At 38.8% G+C, this 26,778-nt stretch overlaps 1 protein-coding gene across 2 annotated transcripts in view; it reads left to right on the plus strand.

Moving 5' to 3' along the window:
- Window positions 1-26,778, plus strand: part of Bckdhb (branched chain keto acid dehydrogenase E1 subunit beta) — a 189,242-nt gene that overhangs the window by 120,566 nt on the left and 41,898 nt on the right. Inside the window, exon 9 of one of the 2 annotated variants that reach the window (XM_038321848.1) lies at window positions 11,500-11,586. The exons of the other annotated variant lie outside the window; for it this stretch is intronic. Within the exon in view, the coding sequence (XP_038177776.1) occupies window positions 11,500-11,586 (87 nt within the window). The remainder of the gene's footprint in view (window positions 1-11,499; window positions 11,587-26,778) is intronic. 2 annotated transcript variants of the gene reach the window in all.

Consider the following 26,778-nt stretch of genomic DNA (forward strand, 5'->3'; position numbering starts at 1 on the left):
AGTTTCTGTGTGATACTAAGGTCTAAGCTAGCCAGGTGGCCACGAAAAACAAACCGCTTCCCTCCAGCATAGGCTTTTATTGCTCTTTTAACTTATGTGTAGTGCCTATAAGTGTACTTGTGGTGTGGGACAATGGTCTGTATTCTGTCAGTTATATTTTAAATAAATGCTGATTGGCCAATAGCCAGGAAGGAAGTATAGGTGAGAAAACCAGACAGGAAGTAGAGGCAGATCAATGAGAACAGGAGAATTCTGGGAAAAAGGAAACCCATCTCTCAGCAGTCCTGGCCCAGCCACAGAAGAAGCAAGATGTGACTACCTCACTGAATAAGGTACTGAGCCATGTGGCTAACATAAAAAGAATAATGGGCTAATATAAGTTATAAGGGTTAATACAAAGCCTGAGCTAATGGGCCAATCAGTTTATAGTTAATGTAGACCTCTGTGTGATTACTTTGGGACTTAATGACTGCGGGAACTGGGCAGGACAGATACCCCGCCAGCATACCTGTGTGTGTGTGTGTGTGTGTGTGTGTGCGCGCGCGCACACACATGTTTATGGGCGTCCTCAGAGACCAGAGGTGTAGGGTCTCCTAGAGCTGGAGCTAGAACAGTTGTGAGTCACCTGACCTGGGTCCTGAGAACTAAATGCAGGTCCTCTGCACAAGTAGTAAATTTTCTGAACTCCTGAGCAGTCTTCCCAGCTTGGATGCTCTGGATTTGGGGAGTGTCCATTATCAACTACTCTTGCATCTGATTTTGTTAGTGCCTTCTCTCTCAGTGAGTGTTGGTCTGGAGGTTAGAGGATGAATCTTCTTCCCAATAAGTGGCTCTTAGCTTCTCTGACCCTTTGTTTTGTTCTCTCAGTTTCCAGTTGATTCCTGCTGGCCTGATCTGTGTCATATTTGTCATATTCTGCTGTGTACTGCTTTGGAAGGTGCTTTTTTTCGCTTCCTAAGCATTTAAAGTACTTGGTTGATTTGTCTGAAATATCTCTGACTTTCTTTCGAATTCATCAATGACATTGAAGCAATTTTTTTTAGATTATAATTACATAATTTCCCCTTCCCTTTCCTCCTTCTAAACCTCCTCATGTACCCACTCACTTGCTTTCTTTCAAATTTGTGGCCTCTTTTTCTGGTGTTGGAAGTTCTTCTGTATATGTGTTAATGAATGAAGAAGTTGTGGAGCCCAGTCCCAACAGATGTATTTACAACCCTACTCCTGAACCTAAGGCTCAGGAGACACTGGAGTAAAGGGAGATAAGCTGTAAGATTTAATGAATAAGGTACCGAGCCATGTGGCTAACATAGACAAGAATAATGGGCTAATATATTGGTTAATGAATGAAGAAGCTGTTTTGGCCTGTGATGGGACAGAATAGAGCTAGGCAGGGAAAACTAAACTGAATGCTGAGAGAAAGAAGGCGGAGTTGCTAGATACCATGTAGCTGCCAGAGGGGAAAGATGCCAGCTGCTAGCTGGAATTTTGCCTGTAGGCCACAACCCTCATAGTAAAATATAAAATAATGGAAATGGGTTAATTCTAGATGTAAGAGCTAGCTTGCAATATGCTTAAGCTATTGGTCCAACAGTATTAAAAATAATATACTTTCTTTGTGGTTATTTTTGGAGTCTGGGTGGCTGGGAAACAAACAAGCAGCCTCCCCCAATATTTTTCTTTAATCATCATTACATATAAATGTAGTGTATTATGTGATTGATGTATATGTGTGGTGTTTTTTTTTTTTTGTGTGTGTATTTCTGAATAGATAAGTACAACCTGTTCTGCTCATGTAATGCTACTTGTGTGGTTATGTTTTCAGGGCTTACCACTTAGTATTGGATAATCAGTTGGTGTGTTTACCCTATGGAAGACTATTTCTCTCCAGTATTCCTTAGTTGCCTGTAGCTTTTCCCCTCTAGGGTTGAGACCTTGTGTGTAACATGGGGTTTCTGTCCCACCCGATCCCCCAGCCGTTTTAGTCTCAGAGAATATCACACAGATATTAATGATAAACTGATTGGCCCATTAGCTCAGGCTTTGTATTAGCTCTTATAATGTATATTAATCAATTTTTCTTATCTATGTTAGCCACATGGCTCAGTACCTTTTTCAGCGGAGCAGGTCACATCCTGCTTCTTTGGTAGTCTGGGTAGGACTGTCAGAGGGAGCTTCCTGCTTCCCAGAATACTCCTGTTCTCTTTGCTCCACCTCTACTTCCTGTCTGGTTTTCCTGCCTATACTTCCTGCCTGGCCAATCAGCATTTATTTAAAACCTGATTGACAGAATACAGACAATTCTCCCGCACCACTCGTGAGCTTTTCCTTGTTCATGGTAGCATGTCTTTGCTTGCTTTCTTGTTGAGTCGTTTTTAGGCAACCATGTTGGAAAGGCTTGATGGCTTAGCTTTTGATATTTCAGGAGACTTTCTCACAGAAACCTCCCTCTGGCTCTTAAATCTTACAACTTATCTCTCTTTACTGCAGTGTCCCCTGAGCCTTAGGTGCAAGAGTTGGGTTGCAGATACATCCCTTGGGACTGGGCTCAACAGTTCTACATTTTGATTGGATGTGGGTTTTTGCAATGGTCTCCATCTGTTGCAAAGACACATTTTCTTGATGAGTGGGGAGAACTACACTTCTTTGTGGGTAGAAGGGCAAATACTTCGAATGTGGTTAGGGGTTATTATGCTGGTTTAGTACAAGGGCAGCTGTAGGTGCTCCTCTGAGAGCCATGACATCACTAGCCCTGGGGAGTCATCTAGGTTTCCAGTACCAGGAAGGACTTCCTTCTTTCTGATCAGTTCTTATGGAAAGGAAGGAAGGAAGACTGACTTCTTCAAACATTTTTTACCAGTCCCTTCCCACAAAAACCTTATAACTAGAGAGTTAGTAATCAAGCAGGAAAGTATTGACTCTGCAGGAAGTAAAAATTCCTGAAAAAATTTAGACTTATAAACTGATTAAAAATGCTGAATCATCTTGATAGCTATCATTGTCAGGTAGTACTGATATTCCAGGGACATTGAGTTTTGAGGCAATAATTCTTGTCCTTGGAGTATGCATGCCTCTGTGTTTTTAACTTTCCTTTCCAAGCAGTAGTGAGTGTTCTGTGGGCACATGACACTCTGTCTCTGATGGGATCCTTTGTCTGAATCCTCCTGTCGTATTAACAGTTGACTTCAGTGATCTTGGTTTTAATGAAAATATGAAAGTTTTTTAGTTTACTCTGATACCATCTTTATTATGTATACTGTTTGTAATTTTGCTGAAACATTCTTGAAGTTTTCCTATAACACTGTCTGCATCCAAGAAAGACCCAGAAGAAAAAATCCTTGACCATGGATTATGAACTACACATGATTTTCATTTTGTAATGCACTAAAAAATCCATTTTTTTCTAATAGAATTGGACCACATTTTAGGAAATGAAACCGTTTATCCATGGTGATGCAGAAGTGTAGCCGTGTTTATACTTTTGATCATTTCATGGAGAAGTATTACCTTGGTAGGCAACCAGCTGGCTTCTGGGAGAATTGTACCCTTGATACATGCTTTGAACAACCATGTAAAATGTAACTGGCTGACGCCTTGGTTTGGGTTTGGGTCTCTTTCTTAGTTTTCAGGTTAAGCTGGAAACATGATGGATGATGTCAGTTTCTACCCGTTATCATTCTTATGATGGCCAGACATAGTATTTCCCCATTGTCAACACTTGAGAGAAGTTTGCCAAATGGGGAAATATGAATTGCAAAGAGAAGACATTAGTAATTGTTGTTGTTTTAAGGAGAGAAAAATAGATTTTTTTGCCGTTATTTTAGAAAAGGACAAAAGTGTTGAAATTCAAAGTCTTCAAAGAATTTCTGAACAAATGAACTTCATTTTAATTGCGTTCTTTCTTTCCATTTTATCTACTATTTCTTAAAACAGTCTTTAAAATTCTTTGTTTTGAGGGAATGTTTTCCCCTAGGACGCTGTGGCAATTGAAGTAATAACTCTTTGGGGACAGACCTGAGTTAACTTGCTTGCTTTCCCTGGTACTAGCTCATGACTCAGGATGTTTTGGTGTGAACTAGTGACCCTTGGAATTTATACACTACTAAAAGGTTATTGTGAAATTACATCCTACATACATAAAATGGTGAAGAAAGTGGTTTTCTTGTTTACACTAATGCTCTAAGCTTTCCTGATTGGCATTCAGTATCTCTGGTTACTGACACTGTGTGGAACAGACCTGAGACTCGGTGGGGTCTGTACTGTGGAATAAGCTTGCTCTGTTTTTATGGGCAGTGGACACTGGTTGTTTTTTATGACTGAGATTTTGAGTAGCTGGTTTTCTGGTGATGATTTTCAGGAAGGAAGGGCTGTCATGGACATTCACCATGGGGAAAGATGGATATTGGAGACATTAGGGGAAATGTTATTTGTCTTTGTTTTAAAGTGGTGAAGAAACTAGAGTAGATGACAGATGTTTAAGGATAGAGGGCATGGTGAACAGCTGAGGCTTTTTATTTTTATCAGGGTGGCCTCATCTGAAGCAGTTTGCTTACAGTCCCCAAAGGGACCAGTTTAAAAAATAATCACATGTACGGAAGTCTTCAGTATCAACAGGAAAAAAAAAAGCCTGGTGGTTAAAAAGGAGAGACAAGGGACTTGAATAAATATTTTTCCAAGGAGAGTATACAAATGCCCATTAAGCATAAGAAAAGACGGCCAACACCTCTAATTTTTAGGGAAATGCCAACCAGACCAAAAGTAGTTATAACCTTATTAGTATGACTGCAATAAAAACGCAGAAGACAGTAGCATTGGGATTAGAATTCATGTCCTTAGTGGATATATGAAATGGCTCAGCATACTTAAGTATAGGATTATGATACAATCCAGCAGTCTACTTCTGGGGAGGCAGAGGTAGAGGGCAGGGGCAGAGGGCAGAGGGCAGAGGGCAGGGCCAGGCAGATCTCTTGCATTCAAGTTCAGCCTGTTTTCAAACCCTACGGAGAAAATGATAGGAACACGATCAGAATGAAGGTACAAGAGAACAGGAAGCTGCTGCTTCAGTCTTGGAAGAGTTATTTTGGTAGAAAAAAGAAAATGTTGTTCCTTAGATTTGGTTAAACTTTGTGTGATGTTTAAGCAAACAGGGTAGTTGTATTACAAGAAAACACTTTAAAGCCACAGTACTTATATACCTCCCCACACTTAACTGCATGTCTGAAGACATCCACGAGTCCAGTTCAGTACCTTTACCTTGTAGCGATCTTTTGTCAACTGGAAGAAGAAAATTTGTGTTTAGTACCAACCCTGTGTTTGTCTATTGGCTATAATTGTGCATTTATAAAAAGGTGCATAAAAATAGAAATGCATTTTACTTGGATCAGGAAAGGTAGGTGGGGTGGCTTGGCCATTAGTTTTCTAGGATTAGGACCTTTGGAGGTTTGTTTTCAGGGTTCCCTTTTACTGCTTTTATAACAGCAGGGGTTCTTGCTATGAGATTAGACTATTGGAGGCTTCAGAGTGGGAGACACCTGCTTATATTTTTAAAATCAACACAGTACACTATGCTGAACACCCTTAAACCCAGCAGCTGCTGTGTGTTACATATTTTGGTTAGAGACAGAATATTGCATAGTGAATTTCATGGTGGTGAATGAGCGAGTTAGTATTTGCTGGAGGAGGTAGAATAGAGCCTCTCCCTCAATTAAAAAAAGAACATTTCTCAAAAGTAAAAGACAAAACAAAACAAAAACAAAAAACCCACTTAAATAAAATTTTAAATTGCTATACTTTAGTAATAGATGTATTTCTTCCTATGCAACCTGAAATGAGCGTATCAGCTTAGTTGAACACATAATGTGTGTGCCACGCACTATGTTCTGCCTTGTGTTGAGACATTGGTGTGCTGGGTAGGACAGCTGCAGGGTGTTGCAAGGTAAAATGACGTTTTAAAGAGGGAGGTAGCAATGTGTGCCGCCTGGGTCCTTCTCTTTGAGCCTTGCCCTGTATTCTGGTTTTGGTCTTATGAAAGGTCCTAGCATTGTCAGATGGAAAAATCTGATAATAATCTGAAAAAAAAATAGTACCGTAGAGTTTACAGCTAGAGGCTGTCCAGCTTGTTGTGGGGACCAGGCAGAGCTGGAGAGATGGTTCTCAGGAGAGGGCAGAGGCAGAGGCAGAGGCAGAGGCAGAAGAACATGGCTCCCATTCTCACAGGCTGAGGCTCCTATGCTTAGGGCTTAGAGGGCAATCAATGTAAAAGCAAAGTGAAGAGCCAAAGGCTGGCCGGCCCTGGCAGGCTGACTCCGAGTATTTGGAAGTAGCTTTTAGAATCATGGACACACGTAATTTTGTCAGAGTCGCTTTTCTAAAGTTCTTTGGGATTTCCACTATGATTTTTAAAATTGTGGAGGAAAGTGCGAACCGCGGAGAGTATCTGGAACTTTAACAGCAGTTCAGGGAAGGGGGAGCATGCTCATTTCTTCCCCCTCTGTGTGTCATTCCGCTGCTGTTGTTTTCTGCTCGGTCCTTTACCTCCCTTCCCACAGGGGTGACAAAGCCACGGGGATGCAGTTTGTCTCCGTTTACACTACTTTCCTACACTATTAAATATTTGTAACCCTGCCAGCACTATCTTTGCCAAAATGGACTTTTCAGAACTCTCCCCGGAGCGCTCGACGGCTCTTTTTAGTGTTGGTGTTTCTCCAGTGGAACACTGGCCAGCGGGCCAGTCGTGTGCAGGAGGCATGCTGATAAATACTGGTTTCCAGGCATCCAGTGATACATTTGTCAGCCTGTGACTAATTGTCGGTTGTTTTTTTCTTTCTTTCTGTGATGTGTTTGGCTACTACACATGAAAATGTTTCAGAATTCTTACCTAATTCATTCCCATTGATATTTGAAGCTCATCGATACCGTGTCCTTGACAAATTCTAGATTGTGTAATTGCTGAGTAACGTGTTCCATAAGTGAGATGTGCGGTGATTCTGCCAATTGTGATGACTGGGGGAGGCTGGCTTTGGTGGGGCATTTGCTTCCCTCATCTTGACACTGATAGAAATTGATGAATTCCCTATCCAGAATATTATATTCTTATTGCATCTTGCCAACTTGAATATCTTGCTCACCTTGGTACTGGTAAGGATTGAATTGTCTCTAGGGAGAAGTGTTGCTATAGATTTTAAATAAGAAATAACACACACACACACACACACACACACACACACACACACACACACACACACCGTTCTGAATGCTGGTGTTGTATTTCCAAGCATATATAAGCTTAATGGTCTGCCTGTCTGTATCATTTTCTCCTGGAATGGCAGCTTAATAGTTTTCCCCGTTGGATTGTGTTAAATCTTTAAAGGCTACATTCACTAAAACATATGTCCAGCATTTGGGCAGCCAGCGTCTGCGTGACCATTTTCGCGGAGTACAGCTTAGCTCTGCGGTGATTGGTATCTTGTGCTGAAGTGACGTTAGCCGGCATGTATGACACACCACAGGGGCCCTATATATATAGGTACGAATTTTATGCTTTACTCTAACAGCTAGAAATTGTTCTAAATCAACAGATAAAAGGTATGTTAAGATTCCATTAATTTGGAGTTTTACTGCAAACCCTTGCAGGGTGTGCTGAAGTGTATTTTTATGTTACTTTAAAATGGATTTTGTGATAGTATAAATGTACAAAGATGACATATGCAATATCTCTAAACATTTGTTTTCATAGAGTTTGATCTGGCTTGCTTGGAGTGTCTCCCGTATTCAGTTCAGTTATGTTAGCTGTCATATATAGATAAGCTTAGCTTTTCACCATTCCTGTAGATGCTTGGGTCGAGCATTGCAGGTGGAGGAAAAGTCATACATCACAAACCAGGGGCTCCATCAAAATTTATCTGTGTCCTTCTATGTCCCCATTTTGCTTGCCTCCCCTGTGACGGGAGGCTGCTGGTGTCTGGCGGAAGATCCTTGAAGTGGTCAGTAACCTTTGAGGGCGGGGGGCGCAGCTTTAAGGTTTTAACAGGCGAGGAACATGGAGAAAAGCGCAGAGCAGGTTTTCACTGACCTAGTATTTAATTGGCTTAGCCTTCGCTGGTGCCATTTGTCACCTCTGACTCAGCGGTACCCCATGTGCCACAGACCATAATCCAGGGGCACTTCTTAGTGGTAAAAAGTTGGGGAATCAGGAACTGGAAAATCCAGCCTATGCGATTTTTCCTGGCTTTGATTGATTTAGTTTTCATATTAAACAGTTGTTTAAATACTTTTTTTTTTTAAATGAAGAAGTACTTCTCTCAGATGGGAACTTGACAGCTTAAAACTCTAAGTATCTCTTTCTTTAGAACAAAGTATTCACATTTATGTCTATTGTCTTATATTATTAAAAAGCTAATAGCAACTTCCATCCTGAATTTAAGGGAGGTCAGGAAAGTGCCGACTTCGTGAAGAGATTTCTAGGCACTTGTATGCTTTAAAGTTTGACTAGGTGTGTTTATAATCACTGAAAACTAAACTTGATTTTTACAGATATTTAATTGAACCACAAATAATAGAATTCTTTTTCATAAATTCGGAGTGATCTTAATATTGATGAAAATATTAATAAAGTAGAAAATAATAAAATGGAATAGAAGAAAAAACTTACCAGTGTTAGCAAATTGAAAATGTGAAGGATGAAAAGCATATGCCACATTGAGTTTCTGTTCTGCCTCATGAAATGATTGGAGGATATTGAGACAATCAAATATATATTAATTCCTAGAGACTATGGATGAAAATAACAGTGTATCTTCTTTATTTTATACACATAAATGCTTTTCAGGGATCACAGATATTTTTAAGCATAAAAAAGGAAACTTGAGAACTTTCCAAATTAAATAAAATAGTGGACACAAAATCTGTGGCTCAGGGCAGGGGCCCTAGTAGTGTCTATAATACTCGCGGTTCTAATAATTACTTCTGTATACCTCTTCTTTGCATGCTTTCTTTGACTTGTATGAGTGCAAGCGGTTATCTCCACATATCCAGAGTAAGGTTGCATTCAGTTTCATCTGCCTCTAGTTCTTGGTATTTCAGGAATTTCTGGACTTCTACAGTTCTGATAGCAATATCTGATATCTGAGAACGACAGGACATTACTATGTTAGGCACAGATAGAGATATCAGGCTTGACCTTCTCACAATATGCTATTTATCATTCTGTCTGAGGTCCATTGTCTCGAAGTCTCAGCAAGGAGCACCATAAAGGTTCTGCATGGACAGACCTGCATGACGGTGGCAGGTATCGGCTGGCTTCCAGTGGTATTATTGTGGCTATTTGCTTCTGTAGTCTGTGACCCAAAGGTTCCTCTATTTCTGAAAGAAATCCTAAGATATTATTTAAAATAGTTCTGCTTCTTGAGATTATAACCATAGTGATTTGTCAATTTAGCATTAATTTATGGGCTTTTCTTTCTTTTTTTTAAATTAAGTTTTACAGAGAATACTTTCAATAATGTAAGATAATGTTTAAAATCCCTTGTATGTTCCCCCTTAACAACCATTTTTTTAGGAGAAACAATTTGTGATCACATAGAAGGAATATTTCTAATAATGTATATGTTTAAAAGGGTATGTCTCATCAGCTTTCACAAAAATGAGCTGTCGTCCTTCAAGTTGCTTGTTCTTCTAATTATCGTTGCACATCTTTCCATGGTGTTAAATATTTTGATGGCCCCAGAGTACTCTATGGTGTGAACCTCCATCGGTGTAGCCATTTCCCTCCCAAACAATGCTCAGAAGATCTTGGTTCTGTATACTTGCATATTATGCTGCTTGAACTGTCAGAGTTGGAAAGTATTTATCTATCTGTCTGTCTGTCTGTCCGTCCGTCCGTCTATCTTTTCCCCACCTATAGTTTTGGTTCTTTAGGTTGCTGGAACCATAGACTGTCTGCCCTGATTGCTTATTGGATTTCAATATTCATTCTAAATGTTGTCATTTGGATAGGTCCAAACTTAAGTTACAAAGGACTAGCACATTGTATGAGTTGTCGGACAAGAGCAGCATGTTTAGAGAAGCCTGTCCCTCTGGCCTCTTAGACATTAACCCACACCATTTAGCTTGGGTGGCATTAGCTGCTTCATTGGTTGTGTTATACCGGCAGTGTTCTGCGTTGCTGAGCTTTCACAGAGATCTGCCCAGCAAATGGATTATTCAAGCTGTTTAACCAAGACAGAAAAATCTCTTAGAGGATATTTTGAAAATACTTATTTTTTTCACCTTGATTATAGAATGTTTGTATGCTACCGTTTCTAGCGTGGCACATTGAAGTAATTTGCGATTTTTAAAAATGTCAGATTACTGCATACGTAGAAAGTCAAATGCCAGTTCTTCAGGTTGTCAAATCACCGGAGGTGGTAGTTTTTGTTGTTTTGTTTGTTTTTGTTTTTGTGTTTTAATGGTATCCTTACCTTTTCATGTTCTTAAGTCACGACTTAATAGCTACAGTGATTTATTTTGGTTGTGGGTCCTGCCCAGGTCTTGAGGCTTAACACCTGCTAGCTGAGGCTGCTGCCAATCTCTTTGAAGTCTAAACTAGAATTGCCCAGACTGAGTGAAATCTTTTCTTTTAGACATATATCTTTTGCTTGAAGATTTCATATAAAATTAATAAAATAAGTTTTTTAAAAATGGGCTAGTAACATTGATAGCAATTTAGAGAAGAATTCACCTCTTCTCTGCTAATATGGTTTAATGCATTTTAAGCAATAACTTGTCTATTTCAGTCATTTTTTACTCCCAGCACAGCTGGCATCATGGTGTGATATTGTAGCCACACCCTTTGACTTGTTTGTACCTAGACTATTGTGCCCATCGTGAGCCACTGAGATTACGTCATTGTGACACTTTTTGTGTTGAAGTGGCACCGGGGTCATAAACCAGATTTCAGTGCTTACTATGAAGACGGCGGTAAGCCCTCATTTTCAGAGTGGTTTGCTACTGGCAAGTCCCTCAAGGTTGCACTGGCTTGCCTTTTTTCTCACAATGGTGTTTTGATGCTGTTTTTGTGTTTTCCCTTTTCCACAACCAGTATTTCTTAAGACTATTGTCTGTAATTGCATGTCATATGCCCCCAACCAAAAAAGCATTTCGAGTCTTAAAGTAAAAAGATGGAAAAATCAGACCAAGATATGGACTTATGAAACAGTTATCCACTTATAACAACAAAAAACTTCTATAAAGTAGGCATGCGTTTTGAATTATATACTACATGGAGTCATATATCTAATTTTTCTTTCATGCTAAGATTATAAGCTACATTAAAATTTCTTGACAGTATAAAAGCCCACCCAATTGAAAGCCATTTGTAGTAAATTACTAAGCATAAATTCAACTTACTGCTTTTTATTTACAGAATTTAAGCAGTTTGTTTTTATTAGTGAATTAAAATGCCATCATATGTTTAAAATATGTATTCTCTTCAATATCATGTTCCACTTTTGTCTCTCACAGTCTGTGATCAAAACAGGGCGACTGCTGATCAGTCACGAGGCTCCATTGACAGGCGGCTTTGCTTCCGAGATCAGCTCCACCGTCCAGGTAGAGTAACACGGCGCCAACTGTAACCTCTGTGCAGTTGTATGCGTCAGCTCCAGAAGGAACGCTTGCTTATCGCCAAATTCCAAAGTATGAACTTTTGGAATATGGGCATTTCCTCCCATCAGGACTGTACTGTCCTTCAACTCACGGTGTGATTATATCTCCAAAGAAGAAAATTTAAATTAATCATAGTGGAAAAATCCTTTATGGAAGAAGAAAAACTCGAGATGAATAAAATAAGTTGTGTTTGCTACCTTAACAGGAAAAGGGACCAACCTCTTTTCCCTATCATCCTAGTCTTCCTTGGAAGAAAACTTAATGTTGTTCTGAAATAAGTTGTTTCTAAAAGTCATCTTAGAAATTTATAGTACTCACCCTTAAACCTGTCAAAAGCAGCTAATTTCAAAAAGTATTTATCGGTTTATTTAGTCATCAATTTGTGGGGTGTTGTCAGAAGTACTTGAGGAATAATATAAATACTTTCATTTTTAAAATGTTCACTTAAGATACCGGGAAACAGGGGAAAGCCCCATAAACTTCATTTGAAGGGGATTCACACTTAAAATCTTCCTATTTGTATTTATATCATAAATATGTACAATGTGAAGGAAGTATATTTTTCCTTATTTTTTAAATTTAAAAGTAATTAAAATGTATACCATATGCATTTTAAACTTAGAATGTTTACATTTTAAATGCTTTTCTTCTCTTTTCTGATATCATGATTCTTTAATTACTAAAATACGTCTCTGTAGAAAATGCATAAGGGTTATAGTTTCATAGAAGTTACAGTGAAAGAATAATGCCGCAAATTCATTTTAAATTTTTAATCAGCAAATGACTTTTTCCAATAAAATAGTTTATGTGCTAGTTAGTTAAATTACATAGATTCTTTTAAAAGAATACTGTGAAACAGATTTGAAGGAAATATTCTAAAAATAAATCTTAATAATAGCTGTGTTCAATGGAAATGAAGCTGTTCGTCATCTGTAGTTACTGAAAGGTGGAAAAAAGTGAATATTTGAGTTTTGTCAACGTTTTGTTTTCCTGTTTACTTAATACCATTTAAGTGTCATGAATATTTGGTTTGCATTGTACACTAATTATTGAGTGATAAAATGTACCAAATCTTTTTAAAATAAGGCTGCAGGAATAATCACTGTAATACCAAGATGTTGTTTCAAGCCAGAGGCAGAGCTGGCAGCAGAAACTGGATTTTCTGACTCCTGATAACTCTGTAGTGTACTGAAACCTCCAGGAACAGAACGATTGCCGCCGATAGGAACCCTGACAAACGCACTGCTTGGATAATAAGTTCATGGCTTATACCAAATGTAATTTGCATATAATTGTACACGGAAAACTACTAGAAGGTAGTGGAACTTGGAATTTGTGTGCCTTTGGAAAGATTTCTTCCTCCGAGCTTGCTTTTAAAATGTGATCTCTATTGGTCGGCGGCCGTAGAGTCTAATACAGTTTTCAGACTGGAATGGACTTAGAAAGATGATCTAATCTGGTGTCTCCTTATTTTGAATAATATGTGGTTTCATGTTTATGGAAAAATGACTCTCCAGCCCCAAGAATACATTAGCAAATCTTCATTTCAGAAACATAGGGTTAGGAGTTTAAAAAACATGGCCATTGCAGCTTGCCAGCCCCCCAAATCACGAAGAATGTGTCACAGTCGGGTCTGGAAAATGTGGGATGATTCACGGTGGTGAAGGTTGGCAGAGAGAGTACCCACTGTGCAATCATATTTGTATCATAGCATGAACGCCCCAAGACAAGGCAGCTTACACCACACCCCGACGCTCACAGATTAACCCCAGCTCCTTAGGTGTTCACAGGCACCTGAAAATTAATAACCTCCATTGGTTCCCTTTTCACCAGATGCCTGTTTGTCGCTAAAATGCTTTGACTGACAGGTTTATAAAGATGGGAAAGATCTTGAACTAGCCCAGAAATTTTGAGTCAAGGCTCAGAGAATAAATATGCAATCTTTTCTGAGAGTTCATCAGTCCCAAGAGGAACATAGAAATTTTGAATTCATTATAAAATCGTCTGTTTTTTTTATAGAGAAATCATTCAACTAGTGAACGACAAGGTGAATTAGGTAATATTGATAAATTTATAAGGGATTTGCATTTAATGGTTTAGGTAATTAGAATTTTGTTTTGTCTTAATTCAAGCTTTATTTGCATAAACACAGAATACAGAAAAGGAATCTAAATAAGTCTTAATGAGTGTGTTCACCTTTTATTGTTTTCACCTATTTATTGGTAAAGAAGATAAAGAGAAAAAGGAAGCTAGAGTTGTGGACTTTTTCCTTTCTCAGAGTAATGTTTAAAAATAAGTCGAATTGCTCTCGGCCTTTTGGCTAAGATCAAGGGTAAAAATAAGTCGGAGTGGTTTTACAATTGTTTTATGCACACGTCCAGCTAAATGGGGTGGACGCTCTTCAGCCTCCTGCCTGGGAAACCTGGATCAGGTTGCCGGTGCTGTGGGTTGTTTTAAATGAAGTCGCTGAAGTGAGTTAAAGCTGCTTTCAACACGTGGCGTGATTCATACGCCTGCATTTCTTTTTGATGTTTGGACCTTGTAAGGTTAGGAAGGATGAAATAGGGTTATGGTATTGAAAGTCAACTTTCTGGGCAGAAGAAGAAGGAAATGTCCGAGGAAAACAGTTTCGCCATTGTCAGGGGACTCCGCTTGACAATAATGCAATAATTGCAGACAATAATCAGCTCTGGGTTTGGTCACTCCGTGCTAAAGTGTCCGGCTCTCATTGTATCAAAGAATCTTAAGTTTTATATAAAATGGTTAAGCTACAGCATTGCATCACATGTTATTATGTGGAACATACGTGGCAGCTTTTTATAAACTCATGGCTAATTCTTTAAAATTTCTTACAAAACAATGCCTTAAGAGAGTAATTATAAAATAGTAGAATTACTGTTTTTAAATATGCAGAAATATGAAAACTCTTAGAATTCTGAAAATGTTTTATTTATAGTTTATTTATTACCCATAGTAAAAAGAAAACCGAGAATTTCATATTACACAAAAATAACTTAAGTTTTATAATTCATATTATTAGAAACATCAGAGTATGCTACAAAAATTAAATATCTGACAGAAGAACACCTTAACAGCATCATGATATTGTTGTCATCACTATAAAAGGATTATTTTACTTATACAATAAAATATGAGAAGAATGAATATAAAATATAGTCCTAATTTATTTACACAACTTTAATTTATAGCAGATGGTTTTTCGATCAGGCAAGATGTTTGGAGTCCACATCTTCAATCTCTTTAGAGCTGTTTCTTCTTCCTCATATAGGACATTATTCTAAATAATTTTATTGTGTAATAATGCTAAATTCAGAGAAATGACGGCCTTATGTTGAGTCTGTAGAAATCATCCACACATTTATTAATGGTCTCTTCTGAAATTTCTTTGTAACAAAAAACGCTGATAAGAATTAAAGGAAAATATTTATATTCAAGAATATTGGATTTAATTTGGAAGTTAAGTAGGAGGCAGAAGCTGAGGTCTGGTATGCTTGTTACCCTCTGGGAGAGATTTCGTGGTCCTCCCTTCAGAACTTCACTGTCTCCTTCCATCTACTTCTACATCCCCATCTGTTCTCACTTTGGGGTGCGGGAACTTTTCCGCCTTTGCCTTTCCTTTGACACACGCTAAACCTCAAAGCCTGGATATCTTACATTTGAATACCGGCATGTAAAAAAGTGCAAAGACAATATATTTTAGGTAATTCATTGACCCCCTTCATTGTGGCATGGAGCCATGATTTAATTGTTTTTGAAAATGAGTTTTATGTCGTGCTTACGTTCCTCAGCTTTGTATAACCACAGATTTTCAAAAACAGTAACTTTACTGTATGAAAAAAAAAAGCATTAACTTCATCCCTTTAATTCTCCCCCACCCCAAATTAGGTTATATTTTATATTTGTGAATCTGGTGCCCAGCACAGTAATTACACATTTAAATTTTAAGACCCCGAAGTCTGAGGCACTCTCACAGATTTGGATGTGCAGTGCGAGTCCTGTAAACACCCTGGAAATCAACCTTCACTATTAGCTTCCCGCGCGGTCCCATAATGACCGATCCTTGACTCTGATCTAATTGTGTGACCATAAAAGATAGTTTTATCCTCCCTCTGGATTCAATACTCATTGAGGGCGCCAATAATTTTGGGGATTGTGGTTTCTTAAAGGTTTCGTTCTCTCTCCCCCCTTTTTTTCTTTTTTAAACACATGGAAGCAATAACTCCACAACAGAGAGTCCAACTGGAGAGGATGGGAACTTTCCACGCCATTGTTTTAGCCCTTCTGTGCGGTCTCCGTGCTGAGGATATGAACTCACACACACACACACACACACACACACACACACACACACACACACCCCTCTCCTTTCTTTCTCTCACACACACTTTGTAAGGTGGTTGGGTTCTGATCTTTTGAGAGGATTTTTATAGAGCCCCCGTGAATCATTGTGTGAAAGGAAAGATTCATAGCTTTTCACAGAAGGAGTTTTACCTTTCTTACTGTTTCAAGTTATAAAGGTTGATTTGGCAATGTTTCCCCATGTAAAACCATTACTAGAAAATATATAAATACGGTATTTAAGCATGTCAGTATGAAATAGAGAACAGATCTTGAATGATTTTGAGTTTTTGCCACTGTGGTAGATATTGCTATCCATATTGATCAATTAAGAGTTATCAAGATACTAATTTGATGAGTTTACTACAACTTACAACTTTGTCATTTCAATTTAAAACAAAGTGTTTATTAGCAACATGTTAGTAACAAATCAAACAGTCAGGGGAATTGTACTTCTTTGCTAAAAGATGGAGCCCTAACATCACGGGTCAGCATATAATGTTTGACTGTGAGCTAGGTTTTGTTTTTGTTTCTGTTTTTTTTAATTATGTGTGTGACATGTATTCATACCACATCCCATATATATGTATATATAAAAATATACATATTTTAACATTTATATATGCATATATATATTTCTTAAATATAAATGAAAAGTGTTCTGGAGAACAGGAAAATAAAAATAGAAATTTTATATATTATATGTAAAAGTATAAACCCTTAAAAGCTTCATACAGAAGATCTGTATTGAAACAACTGATCAACTCTCAGCCTCAGGCATTGTTTCCCTTCTCCAATACAGAGGGGACTGAAGCCAAGCCCAGCTTTTACTTGATGTTTGTGTTCCCACAGTGGTGGTTTTTGTTGTTGGGTTTTTTTCCCCCTAGCTGTCTTGGAATTAGCTCTTGTAGTTCAGGCTAGCCTCAGACTCACAGAAATCCACCTCCCTCTGCCTCTTGGGATTAAAGGCCTGTGCCACCACCACCCAGCTCCCACAGTATTCTTATGTAGATGTCAGAGACACAAAGTGATTGCATTAGGAGGTCAGATATTTAGAATGTGATTAGGTCATGAGGGTAGTCCCTCATGAATGGGATTGGTGACCCTCAGAGGTGGGCCAGTTTGTCCATTACATGGGGATACAACCAGAAAGTAGTTCTCAGAGCAGCAGAAACAGGAACTTGAGCTGGACTTTATAAAGAGCATTTGCACCAAAGCCTGTTGAGTACTTTTTGTGAATGGCTTCTGTGGCCACAGATAGCGAGTGGTCCAATGGTCCAATCTGGATCTCCCCAGGTCGCACTGTGGACGATGGGTCTGCTCGGAAGTATCTGAATGAAGGCCTTATTGCATTCTGACCCATTTTTCCCTCTCTGTTTTCTGTACTCAGTATCCACCACCTGCCTTCCCTGCTCTCCCTCCCTCCCTCCCTCCTTCCCTCCTTCCCTCCCTCCTTCCCTCCTTCCCTCCTTCCCTCCCTCCCTCCCTCCCCCCCCCTCTGTGTGTGTGTGTGTGTGTGTGTGTGTGTGTATATATATATATATATATATATATACATATATATATATATACATACATATATATATTTTGGGGGGGTGGGGAGTCTTCATTTGCATGGTTGTTCTTGGAACCTTCGTCTCTGACCTACTGTTAAGCTTTAGACATAATTTCCTTTTCCATGCTAATTTTTCAGATAATACAAACTATAATAAAAAGATTTATGTGGAAGGAATGAACATGAAACAGTGAGAACAGGGAGCAGTGAAGGAGGGGTGTTTGTTAGCTTGTGGAAACCCGCTTCTCTCGGTGTGAATACTTGCTTCCAAAGCTTCCTGTGGACTTTTTCTTCTTTGTCCTCAACCTCTTACCACTTATCACATTCTACTCTTTATTTTTTCAAAACATCAATTTGTCTACCCTCTGCTTGAAAACCTCCAAGGACTCTCTTGCGTTGCAGCAGTAAGTTACTTGCGCAAAAACCTTCATTGCTTAAAGTGGGTCCAGTTAGGCTTCTTGTATCTTTGTGTGACTCCCTCATGTATTGGTTGCACTGACCATTTCTTAGGTGCTGGGTGCACCAACCATTTCTTGAGGGATAATTCATTCCTGTAAGGTTTTTGTTTTTGTTTTCAATATTTTAGGCAATGCCTTAATATGGGCATTTGCTATGAGAAACGGAGTACTTGCATTTAGACACTTTGAATTTATTAAAAGGAACAGATGATAAACAGAGACCCACTATAAAATACAATCTGATACAGTCAACCAGATCATTGTAAGATTGTCTACTCTTTGGTTATGTAATTGATATGTGGTAGCTAATGTTGTCTGAAGGTGAACATGACCCTGGAAATGAAGGAGGACCTAACCTGGGTAGAGGGGGCTAAAAGTCTAGGGATAAGAATGGCTAGAGAACAATATGAAAGTCCATAGAATGAGGTCAGGGTTGGCAAGTAGGATTTAGAACCCAGAGACCCTTAAACACAGCAATAACGACTCTGTATAGAAGAAATCACAGAACTGACATTGATCACCTGCATACTAATTCCAATTTTTCCAAATAATATACATAAAGTACACTTCATAAACTTCTTGGCAAATAAGAAATGTAGGAAGTAAAAAATAGTTCTTGCTGTTATCATTTAAAGCAGTGGCATATAATTAAAACATTTCATGCAGGGGACTAACATCAATTTTTCAGTTAGAAAGGTAGGTTGGGGAGGTTCATTAAAAACAAAAGCAAAACTATCTCCATAATCTAATTGAAGCATTTGCAGGTCTTCAAACCAATGACTTCAAGGTAGGATTGGTAAAAAAAAAAAATGTGGGTTTTAGGGAGTAGGAGAATGGATTTGAGAGACTCGACTCAAGAGAAAGGCATGGGGCAAGGACTGCAGTGGTTGGAGGAATGTCTAGGGTTCAAAAGAAACTGCACCTTAGGTTTATGGATGGGGCATGGCTTCACTGAGATAAGAATACCCTCGGAAAGATTGGTCACTTAAACACAAATACAGATTAGTGTTTCAGTGAGAATAGAGGTGAGGGTCATCACTCCCTCTTCTCTGTCATTTCTGCCTTTCTCTTCTGTTTAAGTAAGCCTTGCTTCATATAATAATGCGCTCAGAGTTCAGTGGTAGTCATGCTGGGATTTTATTACATGATAAATCTGTAATTATTTTACCGTATGATTAAAATGTTATTGTATATGTCACTGTAGACAGGCAAGGAGTCAAGCTCTGTCAAATGTAGCCATATAGAGGGCAGACAGCACGTTGTGACTTGGTGCTATTGTGATTTTGGGCATCCACTGGGAGATTTAGAACATTCTGTGTGAAAAAGAAAGGATTACTGGTCTTAGAAATAGGCTTAATCCTGTGATGCTATTTGCTTAGCATAGAAGGCCATTTCTTGATGTGAATTCTCCCTGGCAACCTCATTAACTTCCCATAGTCACTGCCTTTTCCCCTTCCCTGCCAGCTCATGGAATCAAACTTGTAATATCTCTCAGATTCGTCTTCCTCTTGTATTCCCCCAATAAATTCTAAATGACCCCAGAAAACTGTAAAACCTAAAAGAAAAATGTGGGAAATAGCAGCTACTAACGTGAGAATTTTCTAAAAAAATACAAATAACTTCCCGTTTTTCCTGTGTTCAGTATGGTGCTGACTGTAAGTCTGTCATAAATAGCCTTTATTATATTGGGGAATCCTCCTCTTATTTCTAGAATATTTAGAGCTTTTATGTTAAAGGCGTGTTGGATTTTGTCAACTTTTTTTTTCTGCATCAGTTGGGACAATATTGTAATGCAGGGGTTTGGTTTTGTGTATATGGCGTATTATTCTGATCAGTTCAGATATGTTAACCATCTGTACATCCTTGGAATGAAGCCAGTTTGATCCTAATTTATTATCTTCATAATATGTTGTGGAGTTTATGGGCGTCAAGCTTCCTGAGTTTAAAAGAGAGGGCCTCTTTGCTCCCTTCAGCAAACCTGGCACGCAGAGCCATGGAGGGCATTAAGCAGACACTCAGTAAATGTAAATGAATTGTTTGTACCCCGGTGTCACACTTGGCAAATTTGTTTGAAGGTGAGTGATGTTCTTGCTGGCTTATGCCACACCTAAAAATTCTGTTAGGAAAAAAATGGCAGGCTTATGTTTACATCACCACTCCATTGAGCACAAATTCACTGTGGCTTGTGTTTGGAAACTGGAGCGTTATGACATTATGGGCAGCTGTGCTTCACCTGCCTACTCTGTGACCCTTTCAGCAGTTTCTTATGATAAACTGCAGGAGCTTTTTTTCCTTCTCTTTCTCTGGCAAGTCTAAGGAAGACATTTGTATTCATGTGTTTGCCACGGGAGTTTCACAGGCTAAGAAAATCAGTTATCTGAAAGGGGTCGTTCCTTTATGTCATCAGCTATAGTGACTTTTATAAATTGGTACCTTTATAAAGTTCTCTTAATACCCAAAGAGTTATATGTTTCGCCTAGTGCTAGTGTCCTTAAAAAAAAATCTAGTTTGTATCCTTGAAGAAAATTAGAAATGATTTAGAATATTTCTTTATAGGTTAGTTTCCTTGTCATTATGAACAAAATGCCCAGTAGAAATAATGAAGAATGTTTATCTTGGCTTAGGGTTTTAGAGCAGTGATCCTCAACCTTCCTAATGCTACAACCCTTTTAATACAGTTAGTTCCTCATGTTTATGACGATCCCCAAGCATAAAATTGTCTTTGTTGCTACATCATAACTGTAAATTTGCTACTGTTATGAATTGTAATGTAAATATCTGGTGTTTAGGATTTCTGATATGCGACCCCAAATAGGGTTGTGACCCACAGATTTGAGAACTACTGTTTTTGGGGGTTTGGTTCCTGGTTGGCTTAGTCCCACATACTTGGGCAGGAGATCATGGCAGAAGGAAGGAATTAAGACGAGAGCCTCCATGTAATGCAGGCCAGAAAGCTGAAAGGGGAAAAGCTGCTGCGCTATTTTTTTTTCATTTTTCACGTTTTACATCATCCAGGGCCTCATCCCTCTGGACAGGGCTGCACACCATTGGTCTTCCCACCACAGCTAACTTGCATATGCCCTCTCAGATGTCCCTGGGAGTGTCTCACAATCTCATAGGTGATTCTAAACATTGGTATCCAATGTTCACCATCATGATTTTACTTCCTTATTTGGTATGGAATAATTTCTTATATTTTCTACATGTTAAATATAAGACTTCATTTAAAATATTAGCACTGAAGATCATTTGTTGATCTTACAGAAGACTTGGGTTTGGTTCTGAGCAGCCACATGATGGTTCACAACCATCTGTAACTCTGATTCCAGGATGCTGTCTTCTGGCCCCTGTGGACACTAGGCATGCATGTGATGCATGTACCTATATGTAGGCAAAACACATAAAATAAAATAATTCTACATTTACATAATCTACATAAAAAATAAAAAAATCTATTTTTTTCCAAACTACTGTAAGTTCAAAAGTTCACGTAAAATTTTGTAAATGATAGACATTAGAGGATGCAGCTATATGATCCCGTCAACCCTGTTGTCTGCCTTGCACAACATGTTGGGCAAAAATGAAGCAGCATGGTAAATTCTCCAAGCTATGCTAGGCAGGGGTTGCCAGCCTTGCATGCTTACTTCTTGTTCAGGCTGGCTGTGCTTCCCAAGGGAACAGCGAATTTTCTCAGTTTGTCTTGCCTCTTGGTAGGCAGTCACGTTTGCAATGTTGGAAGATCATTTCAGTTTGGTGTTTATATTCAATGTATAGCTCAAATTAGTCCCTGTATGTTTGTAAGGACCATCATCTCCTTTCATGAGGGAGTCTGTGCTCACCAGAAATACGGTTAAGTTTAAATTAGAGATTAAGTTCTGCTAATGAATTTCCTGCTGTCCTTTAAACACTTAAATCAGTACTTACTAAAAAAAAAACAATAAACAGCAAATAATCAAAAATGAAGGCTATGAACATAAACCAATGGTTTATTATTCTTTTGATTTTCAGTACTAATGCAAATATTCCAAATAATATTTTTATTTGCAGAAATGTCTGAAAAATTGCATTTGATTGAGAAATGTTGACTGTCTTGATTTTTCTTTTTCAAGTTCTGTAGACTTGATTTTATTTCTTAATACATTTTGAAGAGCTGTGCTTTTCCAATTTAAGTCCTTTCAGGGGAATTGGGTACTGATATTAGCTAATTAAAATAGTTTTATGTCCCAGGGCACACAATATATCTCTAATTGTCTTAAAGTTATTAGATAAAAAGTATAATTCAGGGCTAGTGAGAGGGCTCAGTAGGCAAAAGCACATGCCACACAGACCTGGTGACCCGACTGCCATCCTAGACTGACCTAGAGGAGGAGAGAACGACTTCACAGAGTTTTTCTCTCCCCTCCACATGTGAGCTGTGTTGTGTACAAATAATGCATATATTTAAATATAAAAGAAATTAAGAAATATAACTCATTGTATGTTTTGTTTGTTTGTTTTTCAAAAAGGTTTTTCTGTGTAGTTCTGGCTGTTCTGGAACTCACTTGCCAGAGCAGGCTGGCCTCAAACTCACAGAGATCCGCCTGCCTCTGCCTCCCAAGTGCTGGGATTAAAAGCCTGCACCACCACTGCCTGGCTAACTCAGACTATTTTTAAAGGTACTCAGAATCTTTCAGTTTAAAGAATGCTTTGTGTGACTCACACTTCCAAATCCAGGTCCTAAGCATCCACAGCTGTGATGAGGCCTCTCATTGAGATAAGTCAGAGCGACCCCTGTGTTTTGATAGGGTTAGATTTCTCTCTACCCTCCATTTCTTTCCTGGATCAATTTTAAATTCCCAGCGGATGGTTTTGATGGTATAAAATACATACTTTACAATAGGTCCATGAAGTCTTGGCCTTTGCTGAGCTGGCTTCAAATTTTCCAATCGTCCTTAAATCATTTTTTCTCCTTAGTTCTGATGCTCTTTACTTTTGATATGAAGACTTTTAATCAGCAGTTAAAGAAACTGAAATGAAGCTTTGTCGTTTGTCTCATTTTTTAACAGTCTCCTGTGTCTGCAATCAATCTTCAAGTTTCTTCTTCTTCTTCTTCTTCTTAGTCTTCTTCTTGGAGAGAGGAGGAGGAGGAGGCAGGAGGAGATCGAGGAGGAGGCGGAGGAGGAGAGGGGAGGAAAGAAGAAGAAGAAGAAGAAGAAGAAGAGAAGAAGTCCCTCCTCCACCTCCCCCTCCCCCCTCCCCCCCTCCCCCCTCCCCCCTCCCCCTCCCCCTCCCTCCTCCTCCTCCTCCTCCTCCTTCTTTTTAAGCATGTACATTTCTGGGCATAGGCTTCTACCTAAGTGTGCATAGTAGACCATCTTGAATGTATTTCGTGACTAATATTCTAACATCACATAATCCTATATATTTTATTAAAACCACCTTTCTTGCAGCAGTTCCAAAAAGCCGTTCAAGTACATTAAAATAAGTACTGCACATATGTTGATAAAATATTATGGAATATCGAATGTGATGGAATGTTTAATTATGTGGGCAGCTAATAACTTAATAAATTAAATGCAATATTTGTTCTAGGAAGACCTACATAGTTTTAACAAAATAGGACCCAGATTGACTAGTGTTTAAACTGAGTCTTGGAAGCCACAGCAGCACAGGTGTTGGATTCATTCTGCTGTAGGAAGATACCACATGGGCACCTCGTAGGCTTTTTAGAGAAAGATACCACATGGGCACCTTGTAGGCTCCTCAGAGAACCCTATCTTTTGCATTTCCTTCCTCCTTTCCTGCCTTCGTGCCTCTCCAGACCTATCTTTTACTTCTGCTTTTCTTGCTAGTTTCTCCATGTCAGCCTTAGCAAACATGCAAATCTTTGTAGAAATATGAAATGAAGAAATATGAAATGAAGAAAAATATACTGCACAGGGATCCATAAAAAATTTTAGTCATAAGACTAAGCTAAATTAAAACCTGCCACTTAGTACAATGTCCTTTTTGAAAAGCCCTTAATTTGAAGTGCTGGTTGCACTATTTGAAGTAATTTCCTAAGTTCTTACTTGTTCATTTGGTGTGTCTTTTCTTACCACTTGTTCCTCAAGATTAGGGAAAATGTTTGTCCATTGCCAAGGAAGCACTGTGTTAATAATGACTGACGTGCATCATCACCATGTTATCTCATTGAGAGCCCTGTCCTGAAAACCAGGGCTTGGCTCACCGATAAAATAGTGGCTCTTGAATTTCCATGTTGTGGGTGAGGATGGGAGTCTGTTCTGCTTGTGGGTTTAGGGTAGCGCAGATAGGCATGTATGGTGAAGGACAATTTGTCTTTGAAAGTCTGTTGCTTAGGACTACGGAACTATCAGTCTCTCTACCATCTCTAACATTTTAAAATTTTGTAGATAGCAGCCACTAGTGAGTTTCTATTAGTATGATTTTTTTTTGTGTGTGTGTGTGTCTGTGTATGTGTGAGCGAGAGAGAGAGGGAGGGGAGGGAGGGAGGGAGGGAGGGAGGGAGGGAGAGAGAGAGAGAGAGAGAGAGAGGAGAGAGAGAGAGAGAGAGAGAGAGAGAGAGGTGAAATAAGTCATCCCTAATGTACTTCATGGATTAACTACTTTTCTTGTTGCTAGAACAGAATGCCTGACATAAACCTCTTAAAAGGAGGGAGGTCTTCTTCTGCCTGTGTGTGCAGAGATTCAGTCCATAGTTGGAGGACGTTGCAGAACAGAAGAGTTCATATTATGTTGGCCAGAAATAGAGGAGGGGGGCAAAGGGAGAAGCCAGATGTACTCCTCAAGGAAACACTTCCAGTAGCCTACATTCTTCTGTAATGCCCCACCTCTTTCACCAGCATTCTTTATCTTGTTGGTCTTATGTTTTGCATTCTTAGTCATTAAGAGATCCAAATTTAGCATCATATTATGATCTATTAAGGGCTGAATCCCCTTGTGTGTGTGTGTGTGTGTGTGTGTGTGTTAGAACCCTCATGATTTAATTGCATCTGGAGACATCATCACGGATGCATTTTATACACACATGCATGTACACACACGCGCACACGCACACACACACACTAGAAAGCTGTGCTTTCATGATGATCAAGCATCTCTGAATCCCGGATATTGATGATGAAAATTGACCATTACATTTATCTTCTACAGATCTGCAAGGCAAGCATTTCAAGTGTAGTTTTCTTATCATTGTGTTGGTTTTCATGAGCCTTCAGTTACTGGGGTGTCAAACACAAACACTGTCTATCCTAAGGTCGTTTGATGATGGAGAGTCAGTTGCGCACCCGCTGCAGAGTCCCTGCCCCTGTGTCAGGAAGATGACCTGAAGGCCGCAGGGAACCTGCATCTGCTGCTTCCTTCAGTACTGTGCTTGGTTTAGGTCCTGAAAATGCCATTGCATTTCCAGGAAGCCCCTAAATTTCTTTGTATCTGCTGAACAGGCTTGGGAACATAGAGGACCTGACTGGTAAGGGAATAGTGATGACCCTTTGCTTTATTTTGCATGCTAGAATATCCAGCACAAACCAGGGCTCATCCACGCAAGTGGGGTTGCATCCTTATGCCCTTTAACTGCTTTATGGAAGGTGCCACCTTCCACATGATGCCATTACATTTAAAGTAAAGGTTCCAGGATGATGAAGGAAGAGCCAAGTAGCAATTTCTGTAAATCACATTTGATCTCTTAACAATAACCTGAGACACATGACCAATAACTTAAATGCTAGATTTGGTCTCAGTGGTCCCTTCTTTTAAATGTGATGTAGATGAAATTTGCAGTGGGTTCTTATTCTGGAAATGAGAGTCTGCTCCTCCATATGTTTAGCAGCAGCTCCTTGGGAGCCAGTGGATAGCCTGTTTACTGTAATGGAACTCGGTGATCCTGAAGAGTTTCAGAACATTAGTATTTTCTATGTGTTTAAATTAAAGTGTACTTTTTCTCCCAGATTGGGTATGCTATAGCTAGTATTATGCACAGAGTGAAGATAAAAATATATTCCAATGACTTAATATGCCTTTAACTTTTTAATAATGTTACAAATCAGTACTTGCCGGAAAAAAATGAACCTATTAGTGGTTACTTTCTCTTTTTATGAGGCTAGGTTTTTTAAAATAAATTGCTGAAAGGGCAGACCACATTGTTCTCTCATGGCAAATCAGAGCTTTGTGGAGAAATCATTAGCCATTTGTGTGTTTATTTTTCAGCAAACTTCCTCTTAATTGCATTTAATTCTTTTACCAAAGGTTTGAAATTATTCTATAGAAACGTGTTTAGTAGCATATAGCCTCAGAGAAAGAAAACAGCAGGAAAGATCAAAATCATTTGAAAAAATAGTAGTTATGAACAAATGGATATTATATATATATATATATTTGTGTCCTCCCAGCCCATAGCTGTGGCTAAAATATAACTACACATAGGCTAGAAAGAAAGAGCTTTAAGACAGTTACAGAGCAAATAAAAATGGAAAAATGTCCCAGAGAAGACAAAGATGTCCTAGGCATGTGGCTTTGTTTCTTACAGTATTGTGTTATATTGTTTTCTTTTCCAGGACCCCACATTTTGAATAAGACTATAATATGAATATAGCTCATACTGAATGAAGGATTTATCAAAGTCAACTATAGAAAGTTAATTCACCTTTAGCCTGCAGCTAGAAGTAAGTTCTACAGAGTAAGAGCTACAGAGGCCAGTGACCTCCAAGTTCATCTTCAGGGCTTTGACGTGAGATTGGGGTTTAACTGGAGAACACAGCTAGGCAT

The sequence above is a fragment of the Arvicola amphibius genome, chromosome 3, assembly GCF_903992535.2.
Source record: "Arvicola amphibius chromosome 3, mArvAmp1.2, whole genome shotgun sequence".
NCBI classification, from domain to species: Eukaryota; Metazoa; Chordata; class Mammalia; order Rodentia; family Cricetidae; genus Arvicola; species Arvicola amphibius.